Source organism: Vanellus vanellus, assembly GCF_965231255.1.
Source record: "Vanellus vanellus genome assembly, chromosome: 29".
NCBI lineage: Eukaryota > Metazoa > Chordata > Aves > Charadriiformes > Charadriidae > Vanellus > Vanellus vanellus.
Genome location: NC_138934.1, coordinates 1,163,811 through 1,175,794, shown reverse-complemented (window position 1 = coordinate 1,175,794; position 11,984 = coordinate 1,163,811). Strand labels below are relative to the sequence as shown.

Genomic DNA, 11,984 nt, shown 5'->3' with positions numbered 1-11,984 from the left:
AGGCCTGGGGGTGACATGACATGGACAGTGTCAGGCCTTGGGGTGAGAGGAGGGACACCGGCAGGGATAGGCCTGAGGGTGACAGCACACCAGCAATGACAGGCCTTGTGGTGACAGGCGTGACACCGGCAGTGACAGGCCTGGGGCTGACAGCACACCAGCAGTGACAGGCCTGGAGGTGACAGGAGGGACACCGGGCGGTGACAGGCCGGTGGTGACGGCACACGTGCCGTCTGTGGCCCTGTGCTGGGTCACGGGAGGCACAGTGGTGCTTTCGGTGTGCCGTTGCGCCTGCGCAGTGAGGCGTGGGCAGCGGCCCCTGCGGTTGTGGGTGGTCAACCCCTCGGCAGGTGGCTGAGGCCGGGGCACCCGAGTCGCCATAGCGACGGGTCGGGCCCGGCAGCGCTGCGTGCGAGAGAGGGAGCGGAGGCCGAGCCAGGGCTGAAACGCTGTCTGCCTTGGTAGATGCCGTCAAGGAGAAGGCACCGCCTGGCCCCGACCATGTCATGCGTCCACTACAAGTTCTCCTCCAAGCTGAACTATGATACGGTCACTTTCGACGGCCTCTGCATCTCCCTCTGCGCCCTCAAGCGCCAGATCATGGGCCGCGAGAAGCTGAAGGCGGCCAACTGCGACCTGCAGCTCAGCAACGCCCAGACCAAAGAAGGTATGTGGGGGCAGTGGGTGCGGGGCCTCGGGGCAGTGAAGGAAAAGCAGCTGCTTCGCCAGGTTCTCTTCAATGTGGTGTTGCCTCAAGGGGAAGTTAAAGAAGAAAGAACTTGCATACTTGAAAGAGCATCCCTCTTGTTTGTCAGTGAAAAGGTCCTGCAGGCTGTGTTGCACCCTGCCCTTGGTAAAACAATTTTAAACTTGGAATATTCGTGACACAGATGCTTATTGAAGCTGTCGTAAGGGTGTTTTCCGTGCAAAAACGCAAAAATACCCCAGTGGTTTTCAGAGCAAAGCTAGAGAATACATTTTGGTGTAACATGTACGAATTCCAAAGTTTGGGGTTTTATGTATAGCTGTGAGTTTTAGTTCTCGTTAGTCAGATGTAGATGCTTAAAGTTGCTTTCAGAAGAAAAAGGAAGAAACTAGACCAGGTTATTCTGCCTCCCTGGGATGTTGGGAATTCCTACAAGTGGACATAAAGTATTGGGGGGTTATATCTTGGTCTGTGCTGGATGGAGTCCTGACTAAATGTTGAAATGATCTTGGAAAGGACAAAGGGAACCTTGAGTGAAGATGGCTTTCTTGTTCAGATTTTTCCGAGGACGCTAAGCTGTTACAGTTCCCTAACTGTTACTTTTCATGATGGAAATCCAGTACTAGAAGCAATGCTAATGTAAGCTAAAAGTCAACAGGATTTTAAACCTCGGTGGAAAAATACGATACGATGGACTCTTTTTAAAATGCTGGGAAGTCAAAATGGATGGTGGGGACCTATTTTCAAAAGGGCTTGTGGGGATGTCCTCTTCCGTGCTTACTTTAGAGGCACGTTCTAAAAAGGCCGAAGTCCATTCAGAAAGCCTCTCCCCCGGAATGGTGCGTTTAAACTCACCTCCAGTGTTTTCAACGCTGTGCAAACTGTGCATTTTAGAGAAGGCATTTAAGCAGCTTTTAAAGCGTGCCCTTCACTGTGCCATTTTGTGTTGCAATGCTTATGGGGGGTTTCTTGGGTTACACTTCAGAGTGCAATGAATTCTTGGGCTGCCATGCAGCGTTATTATGTAGAGCTCTCAGAAAGGGTCTGGAGTTCCTGTTTGCCTGGTTGAGCTGAGAGCAAGTCGTGTACCCATTCCAAAGCCCACAGTGTTCTGGTGGGAGCCCTGCCTGTCTGGGAGTCAGCTGCTTTGACTGTGTCACCAGCGGGTTTGGGACCTCCTGGGGGTGTGCTGTCAGCCAGGTCCATGTCCCTTGGCCAGGGGCTTGGGGCAGGCTCAGTTTGGTTCATTACCACGTTGTCTCCAGCATTGCTTTCACTTTCCCAGTCACGCGCTGTAATGGTAAGCAGTGCCAGTGGGACATTAAGGCATCGGAGGGTCTATATAATGAGATTAGTGATCGAAAGTATGTTAGATTTTATTGACTCATCCTTTCAAAGCAATCGAGGTGCTGCTTTGGAGCGCAGTGCTGTATGATAGTAATAATGCAAATGAAAGTTCCCTGAGCCGTTTGGCCTTTACTTCACCGAGCTATTGTCTCGCTTCAGTTGCTCCGCTGACATGTGCACTGATTGACTTTTAAGGTGAATTCATTTTTCTATCAGTCTGTTATTAGACGGCTGGAGCTGTTATAGTTGAAATTAAGACCAATTGAATCAAAACCCGATTCACTAAATATTTATTAAGGTAGGAAAGCAAAAGCAGTGCTTGGTGGCCGGGGAGTCGCAGCTCCACCTAGGCTCGCGCCCAATGTAGCGGCCTTCTCAAATATATATAATACTTAATTATATAATCATAAGATTTCTCAATATGCTTATACATATGCATAACCTGTCCCCGCTTCATATTAAAATTAGCTTTGAGAAGTCATTTTCATAAACTCCTCCCAACTGCGCGTGCGCAATGCCTCCTGGTGGTGGTCGCTGAGGGTCTTGAGGATAAAGGCTGCTGATTCCTCTTCATCACCGCAAGTAACTTTTTGTCCCTGCGCAGACTCAGTTCTTCTTTGGTCTTTGTCCAGACCGCAGGGTTGGTTTCAGCCGCTTTTCAAGGCATACTCTTATTCGTTGTTTCACAATTTGTCATGCTTTGCTGACATAATCCGACCTTGTGGCTTAGCCCTGTCTGCACAATCATGCATATCCTGCCTACACAGCAAGATGTTGGCTATCTTGCCACCCTCCTGTGGAACAATGCCAGTTTCTAGGTTTGGTGAATAAACAATACTGATATTGCGGTTATATAAAACTTCAGTTACACCGGTTTCCAAGAACTGCATCTTATACAGAGCTAGTATATCCGTTTGGATAACAGTTACACAGTCTGAATCTATTTTACACTATTAGCTTTTATAGTTTATATAAAAAAAATACAGCTTGTGTTTGATTATAACAATACATAAGTCATGAAATCATAGCATGGCGATTAAGCTTTTCTTACTATGTATGCAGTTTTAATGTTTAACCTTAGCTTGGGATAATCTACGTCCAGATGGTTATTCAGCAACTGGTTGGATCAGCAAATTATCTTCTGTCACTTATTACAGAGCACTCTTCACCGTGCGCTTAACCAGGAATTGAAAACAAGACGATTTATATATCTGTACATGCAAGGATACTCTATTCAGAAAGCAGATGTCAATGGTTCTCTTCTAATGGCCAATGAATTGTCACAAAATGCTAAAAGAGGACTTATTCCTCTTTTTGCATCATACACCTGTTGTGCATGTTCAAATTGACCTTCTCCTGACCTTCTCGACTGAAATGTCAGCCGAGCGGTTGGTGATGTGGACCAGAAAGGATGCAGTGTATGACTCCGTTCAGCAGGTAGAAGCAGCTGCTCCGGGCTTCTAGAACCGCAGGTGGTGTGATCTCCCACTTGTTTGCCTGGGCCTCAGTCCTGACTGAGCTCCTTCTCCACGAAAAAGTCCCAGCGCAGGCCCTTCTTGACAGGTGTCTGTGTAATGGTTAGATTTCCCTTTTTGAGAAGAGCTCTAGGGGTCGGTTTCAGGGTGTGACTTGTGTAAAAGCTTCCGGTTTCATCATCAGTACTCCTTTCTCCTACAATTTGAAACTCCTCTGGAGAAGTCCAGAGGAAGCTTGCTGTTGGGTCCCTTGCGGGGGAAGGTCAGGAATTAGTTTCAGCTAAATGATTGCTCAGTTTTCTGAAGAAGTGTTCTGTCATTTGGAAATAGAAGTAACATTTTCATCTCATTGTGGAAATAATGTCTTCTGGTAGGTATGTTTTGGTCTAAGAGAGGTTCCTGTTGGTAGGAATAATATACAGAAAAATGGAGCATAAATTGTGAACTTTTCCTATTTTGTGTATGATCCCTGAGAGAAACCACCTTGCCAGAGCTTGACTTGTTATACAGCGTAATACAGCGTAATTTTGAGTCTCTCTGCTCTGCAAAAAGGGAGTTGAAAGAATTCACATCCCTTTGGTTAATTCAAGCTAGACAATTAGCTTCTGAGGGGAGATACCACTTTAGCTGGAGCCAATTCTGCCCCACTTGTGAAAGCAAGCTCGAAATAAACACCAAACTTCTGTGATCCAAATTCTGACACTGCCATTTTGTTGCCATCCAAATGTAAAGCACTGAGCAGCTGAGAAGCGTGGCTGTCGGAGGATTGAGCTCCAACAAATAGAGAGAGATGGCGGGCTGTCTTCTGTGTCTGTAAGCCTTGAGCTCTAGCCGCATAGGTGGATCGTTTTTAGTGAGCAGCTATGAAAGCCGTGGCACCGAGTTTTCATGCTTTAGCCAAGTGCCTGTTGTGCTGCAGGGCAAGCTAGTCAGACTTCAGAATCTCGTTTCTTGGGGGGGGGACTTTGCTGTGGTTTGTTTTTCTCCAAAGATCTACTGGCATTGCAGCCTATCAGAAGCCAAAGCAAGCTAAGCTAGATCAGGAAAGAACCTCATGCATTGGCGGACTCTCCTTTAGTGACCTTTGAGACTATTTTGCTGTTGGCATTCCAACGATTAAAAAAGAAAGAAAAAGATTTTGCTGCTTGTGTAATTCTCAAGCGGGAAGATTTTTCGCAAGGTCCTGTTAGGGTGTTGAGGCGATCAAAGCGTGATGTTACCTGCAAAATTTTGCTTTTGTATCTGTCAAGGGGTCTCTGAAGTGCTGTGTAATTACCTATTAATATACGTGCTTACAAATTGAGTGATGTTTTTTCTCTGTGTTTCTGTTGTTTTCAGAATACACAGATGATACCACCCTGATTCCCAAGAACTCGTCGGTAATTGTCAGAAGAATCCCCGTCAGTGGAGTTAAAGCTACCAGCAAAACATCTGTTAGGTAAGTATCCCTAAAGCGTTGTGTGCTTTGTTGGGGGTTTGGGTGTGTTTTTTCATTGATACTAGTTTACAGGGACTTTCAGACTGTATGTTTCTTGTGAAAGCTGCTGTGACTTTTTGTTGTCACGGGGTAGATTTTAAGGTGTCTGTCCCAAAGGAGACTGTCATTTTTGACTGGCATGGGGTTCAAACTGCAACAATGGTAACTTTTAAGATGATTCTGTTGGGTTTGTTCTTGGAGTTGATTGTTCTGAGACCCAAGTTGTAGATCCTGTTTGCTCTGCGTGGAGAGATTCCTTGTGATACGTGTTTGCTTTTATTGCTGTGATAGTAGAGACAGAGACTCATTGTAGTGTAAACTTACAATTTGTGCCCATCTCAGAAGTGTCTGATTCTCAGTGTTTGAGTACTCTTGCATTTGGGAGAGCAGGGGGACGGGATATGGGAGGTATTCTTAGGGCCCAAACCTGCGGGTTTTGCGTACCAGCTCTAGAGGAACGACCAAGGGTTGCCATCTGGTGAACCCTGCAAAGGAGACATTTCATTCATAGGGGCTTCCTATTAGTTTCCTAAAGACAACGTCCGTTTCAGGCAAGCGAAAAAGAACAGTATGCTGAAGTGCATTGCCTTCTGTGCGAGTACGATGAATCCTTTCCGAACGTGAAACTCGTTCAGCAGTTTAGCACGTTACCAAAAGTTAGTCGTTATCTTTCTAAGTCTGTTTTTATGCTAAGCTGGTACCTGTGCTCCAGGTTTTAATTCTGTATTCCTAAGATTTATGAAGGACCGAGGATCGGGTATATTGATTAACATTACAGCTGTTCAAACGGAGTCCCGAGTACAGGATTATTGCTGTCCTTTATGTATCCATACAGACCCCTTCTCTATCAGCTACCTTAGCGTTGTTTGAATGGTCGTCTTGTCCAGCCTTCTTCAAGATATGCCTCTCCCCCACAATCAGTAGCTACTATTAGCTTGTGGCTTTGCCGTGTCTTTCCAATGTTGGTTCTCAATAAATCAACTGATGGGTTACAGTGTGTAATACATATTATGCGCCTAAAATCCTAGAAACTGCTTTGACGTGACATTTCTACTCCTATTTTAAGTCAATATAGCATATGTAACACATTTGGTGGCTAAATACAGTGGATATCTGACCACCGTGCTTGGGCTTCCGCAAAGAAGCACTGTTCTAAGGACTACGCTGCTGACATTTCTGTTCTTTGTCAGGTGACTGATTTTTGGTTCGCTTAAGGAAAGCTGCACTTTGAAGTGTCTAAACTATCACTCTTCTTTCTTAGCAATTGAAGTACTGTATCTGGTACTTATTTGCTATACTAGGGATATACAGATTGGCTAAAGTTCCCTTTGTATTTTGATGGCTGATTATTTAAGAACACAAACCGTAGCACAGCCGTCATGTTTTTGATACTTACGGATCAGCGACAAAATATCTGAGGACTTCCTCTTGCACTGTTGTATCCTCTACCTGTAGGGCTTAGGGGACTTTTTGACAAAGTAGAAATGTGATTTGGTTTGGTTTGTTTTTTTTTTTTTTTCTTAGTTGCACTGAACGTACCAAGAGAGAATGGTTTACGCGTACAAGTAAATTTCCACGTTCAGTAGGCTATCAGAACATAATGCTTTGGTGATCAGGTTCTATGATGTGTTTTCACTACTCTATGCTGGGTACAAGTGCTTTATTTTAAATTCTGATCACGTTTCTTTCTTCTTCTAGATGTGGAACTGAGCCAGTGAGTGGAACATCAGAAGCAGTATGTAAAACCCCAATCTCACTTTTTTTCTCCACGCTGCACTTAATAATAAACAATGTAGCCTTGTCTTAATTGCCCAAACATTAGCTTAATGTATTTTCCAGTAAAGCATAGTATATGTTGTAAATAGAAGGTATTTGCTTCAGCAAAGTAAAAACTGAGAAATGCCACCATTTGCACAGTTCTAATGTGAAGATGTGTATTTGTGCCTAGTGATGCATTGTGTTTCATATTGAATATGCTGGAATAGTTCCTGTATGACTGTGCTGTACAGATAGCACACGACCGATTTTAGATCTCGTAGGTTCACGGTTTGCACAGCTGAACACGGTGCCACGTTTGACACCTGTCCGTCTGTAGCTAGTAATATGTGTGTCTGTATAGGTGGTTGTGTGCTTTCTGTTTCTTGCAATAAATGTTGTCTGGAAGGTACTTTTTGCCATTTTCACATTGTATCACTTAGCTTTTGTTTTTAAATACCTTTTTGCCACATGAAAATGTTCTCAAAAACCACCGAGAAGCCCCTGTTTTTAGTCTTGGTCCTGTTTTTCCCTTTTGACGTGGGGGTTTAAACAAATGCCAAACCCAAGGTGCCCCATATGTTTTGAGGACAGTTCTGCTCAGCTACACGATTCCTTTCCATGTCCTTAAATAGTTGGGTGTTTGTTCCTATAACTGCATCCTTGCAGTGATATTGTTTGGGCCCCTCTGCATACATAAATGTCTTTAGTAGATTGCTGTGAATTTAACTATCGTTGCTACGCAAAGTGGTATTCTCAAGTGCTGCATTTGATCTTTCCACTTTCTGATTTGCCACTTGGGTGGAACGCTATGTGTAACTAGGCATTTCAAAATAGTCCTTACAGTGCGAACACCACTATTAGTTTTTGGGTTTCTTTTCCTCTTTATTTGAAGTATAACTGCCTTTTCTGCACTGGAATGATGTGGGGCATTACACTAAGCCTGGACCACTGGATCTGATCAGTTGGTTAGCTGTTGGGGTAACAATCTAGAAATTCGTCAACCCTGTCTCCGTGTTCTGTGTTCGGTGAAGAATACAGCCTCTGATTCTCGTGGAATGGTATACAATCAACTTAAAATGGTAAACTTTTTGTATGGAGGTCTAAAAGCACTAAGTCTGAATCTGACATCTGTAATTCTGTCACTGATTGGTTCGAATTCCTTTTTGGGCACTAATGCCCCTCATGGTGAGTTTGAGGAAGTTTAAGTGGCCCAGTGACCCTCGCAGTTTATGTCATGCATTTTGTATGCTGTTATGAGAGAACACAGGCCTTTTTTTCCACGTGTAAAAATAAGTGGCCTATGGAGCACGAAGCTTCAAAATACTTGATGGGGCTTCCTTTTAAATGGAACTAGGTACCAAATGTTCTGAAAAGAAGGAAAGTTGTATCTGCTGGTAAGACTCGCAATGGAAAGGAGGTCTCTCTTTCCAGATCAAGGCATTCCTCTCCAAAGGCGCATTGTCAACAAGTTTTTTTGTTAGTAATACAGTGATGTATGTGCTTTTGTCAACATACAGAGGAAGAATGATGAACTGGAGTGAGGAATCATCTTGTGCACGTAGGTGTTTTCTCCCCAGTCTGCTACAACTGCTCCCTTGAATTCTGCCACTACCTTAGGTAATAAAGGAGAAGAGCTTTTTCCAAGGAAGGGTTTTAATCTCTCTTGTGATCAATTTAGTGACCTCTTGAGGAGAGCTGTTTGGTCTCCATCGTGAAGTTGTGTGCTATATTTTTGAACAATTTAAGACGTAATAGGCAGAGATTCGAGTGTCTTTCTGATACTGTTTTACCAGGGTAAGCTTAACTGCTGCTTGTGTCCTAATATAGTTCAGTAGACTGGGAATGGAACAAGAGAAGGGTTACCCTTTTCTCTTGTGGAAGAACTGCACTTCAGTAGTAGTTCTCACTAGACACCGCTGTCCGTTACTAGCTAGTGGCCCGAGGAATTCCTTCCTGCGAGGTGTTCCAGCAAGGAGCTGGGAGGGAGGAGTGTGGAGAAAAAAAGCTATGGGACTGTGCTCTGAATCCATGTTTTCATCCTCCCTAAAAATGGGCTTTGGTCTGATAGCAAGGAAAATAATATGAAAGGCTCACGCTTCCCGACTTGATTTGGATAGTATGGCCTGTGGTCTAATAAAAGACAAGAAATCCGTTTTCTCGGTTTCTATAGGATTCTCTGTTATGGTAAACACCTCTATTTCAATATCTTGAGCACTTAATTTTTTTTCTAGCCAAAGCGGTGGGTTACTTTGATGGCTGATGTTTTGCATTGGTGTTTTTGTTTGGGTTTTGTGGGGTATGGTGAGTTTGGCATGTTTAAACTTCTTGACAGGAGGGGCAGAGTTCACGTTTCAGGGCTGATACGCCTGTGCTTTATTGTGACAGGTAACTGCTGTGTTCATAAAAGCACAGCCGCCTGCATTTACAAATGAGACGTGAACTGATTAACTTACAAACTGCATGGAAAATAAGTTTCCTGTAGCGATGCTTCCTGCTTGAATAAAGGGAAATATTGTTTCTAAATCCTTTCTAGCTGAAAGTTGACAGCTTCCTAAGCCCTTTGACTTTGAAGCAGTTGTGAGCATTTGAGAAGGGTCCCTCTCTGAGAAATGTGGAGCAATAAGTTGATCTCAAGCGGGTTTGGTAATTTCAGTGTCTTCCCATTGACCACGGAGGCACTCTTAAGCTGTCACAGGTTTGGACTTTGCTTTGGAGAAACACAACTTACGGTAGGGTGGAAATGCCTCCTTCAGTGACACCCAGAGGCTCTAGTGCAGACTGTCAGACTACAGCAGAGGTGATCTATTGCTATGTTTTGGTTGCAGAACTTGAATAAGGGTTTCATTTTTTGTGAACAGGTTGGTGACTCTTCTGCATCTATTTCTCTGGCCCAGCTTACTGAGGTATACGTATATTCTTTTCAAATACTGATAGAAAACAAGAGTGTTTGCTTTGTGTTTTTAAATCTTGTACTGTGATCTGTAGCTGGATAAGTGTTGTGATTTGACCAAAACTTCCATTTAATCTCTAATAATTTAAAATATTTATTTTAACTTTAAAATGTGTGTATATTTTGATCTTGTCCTGTCAAGCGTGTTTCCTGGTTTGGGAAGATAGAAGGGGCGTACCTTACCAGCTTCAAGGTAGTTGATGTAGTATTAGTCATCTTCAAGACACAGAGAAGCAGCACTTCAGAAGCAGGTTCCCCTGTTTCATACGTTTTGTTAGGTTTGTGTTGGAAACGAACACAATTTTTACAGAAGAATTTAATTGGCTGTAAGCTATGGGGGTTTTGAAGAGCCGAAATAGAAGTGTTTCTGTAACATGGCCAATTGCACGGCAATTTTTGAAATTCTAGTCGTTCTAGTTTTAGATCCATTCTTCGACTGCTGCACAATTTCCTAACTTGTAGTACATATTCAGTGGACAACTCAATCTAACTTGTTTGAATGCAGACTGTGTAAATTGTGAAAATGCGCCCACTTGTTTATAGGCATATACCAATGTGTCTGTGTGTCGTATTTGCAGATGTGTAACTGTGCACTAGGGATTGCACGTTGGGCAAAGACGTAGTGCCAGTCGTTTAAATTACGAGTCCTTAAAGGTACAAAGATTAGAGAAGGCAGGGCCTAACGCAGAGGGGCTGGTTCTTTCTTCTGAAAATAAAGGCTGGAGTTCCTTTCCGAGAAAGCAAAATGTCTTCCTCCTGGGAACTTCTTCCCTCTCTCACTGCAGAAATTAAGTTGCGTACTTCGACAACAAAAAAAAAAAAAAGTAGTTTGGAAGGCAGGCACCAAAAGAAATTAGGCTCCGTTAGTGCTGTCCATAAACATGTCCTTGGTTGTGTAAACTCGTGTAAAGTTTTACTCTACAATGTAAAAAACTGTCCCAGTGGTGTACACATTGAAGCTTTTGAGAAAATGTAACTATTTCAGAAAAAGACAGCAACATAACATAAGCTCAAAAGTGTTCCTTACTCGAACCTCTTTAGTGCAGACCGGCTTTGCGTGGAGGCCATGTGTTCAGAGTTCTCTGTTGTATTATTGGTGTGTATTAAATGCTCTCTTTGAATTTGGGCATTTTCCTAGTAGTGCTTTGTGGGTTTGGGATGTGTTTTGTAAACTGTTTGGGTTCCAACAAATGAGTCAGGTATCTCCAAAGTGTTCTGTAAATGTTGATGGAAAGGATTTCATAGGTGTTGATCTGGATTATGTTACTGTTGAGAAAAAACTGTGTATCTGAAAGAAGCATTTAACAAAATGTTGAAAGCAGTTGGTTGCTTTTGTGACTGAATGCATATAAAACCAAAACCATGGCTGGCTGATTTGAACAATAGGTGCTTGCAGGGCCAAACCCTTTACAGTCCCTCCCATAGAGCCTGCCTGTATCTGGAGTCTGGTGTGTAATTGGAGCACTTGAACAACTGCTTCTGAAAAAAAAAATAAAAATAGATGGCTTCAATAATTTGAAGATCTGATTGTGCAAAAGGTTTATGTCACAGTCTGTGTGGGCTTAACTGTGTTTCTAATGTGCATGTCAAATAATTACCTGTTAAGCAGACCGCCGATCTGGCCGAAGCCAATGCTTCCGAAGAAGATAAAATAAAAGCTATGATGACACAGTCCTGCCGTGACTATGATCCAATCAAGTAAGTGCTGATAGTGTCAAATCTGTTCTTCGAAGATTATAGAAAAATTGTAAAGGTGTTTGTTTTAACAAGAGAGACACGTGCCTACCTTTTTTTTTTTTTTCCCCAAAACACTTTTAGTTACACGAAGAAACCTTTGGGTCTACTTCCCCCGTCATATACTTGCTTTCACTGTGGAAAACCTGGCCACTACCTAAAGAACTGTCCAAGACGCAGGGTAAGATTGTGGGGGACTTCTGGTGTTACTCAGTTTTTTGTTCTTTTCCTTTGGCAGTTTCGTAAGCAAAGCACGAGCACTCCTATTAAGAATTGTTTTTCTTGGGGTGAAATACAGAGGTTCTATGGCAATGTTGCAAAGCCCTTAAAAATTCAAGGGATTGCTGGCATTCTAAATGTAACATCTTCTTTTTTCTAGGTCATGGACATGAAATATGTCCATAGGTCTTTCTCTGTGACCTTTCAGGCATACTTTTTATATATTTCAATAGTATTGGAAATTTTTATTTTTTTAATTCTTTTAATGACACTTCACAGATTTTAGTATTTCATCTGCAACCCCGATGTTTCTGTTGA

At 43.0% G+C, this 11,984-nt stretch overlaps 1 protein-coding gene across 1 annotated transcript; it reads left to right on the top strand.

Moving 5' to 3' along the window:
* Positions 1–501: 501 nt before the first annotated feature.
* LOC309682464 (E3 ubiquitin-protein ligase RBBP6-like) lies at positions 502–11,839 on the top strand (the record flags this gene model as incomplete). Its single annotated transcript, XM_082496555.1, has 5 exons — positions 502–667; positions 4,867–4,966; positions 6,704–6,719; positions 11,323–11,411; positions 11,827–11,839. The coding sequence occupies 5 exons, from the start codon at positions 502–504 to the stop codon at positions 11,837–11,839; spliced, it is 384 nt and encodes a 127-aa protein (XP_082352681.1).
* Between the last annotated feature and the right edge of the window lie 145 nt (positions 11,840–11,984).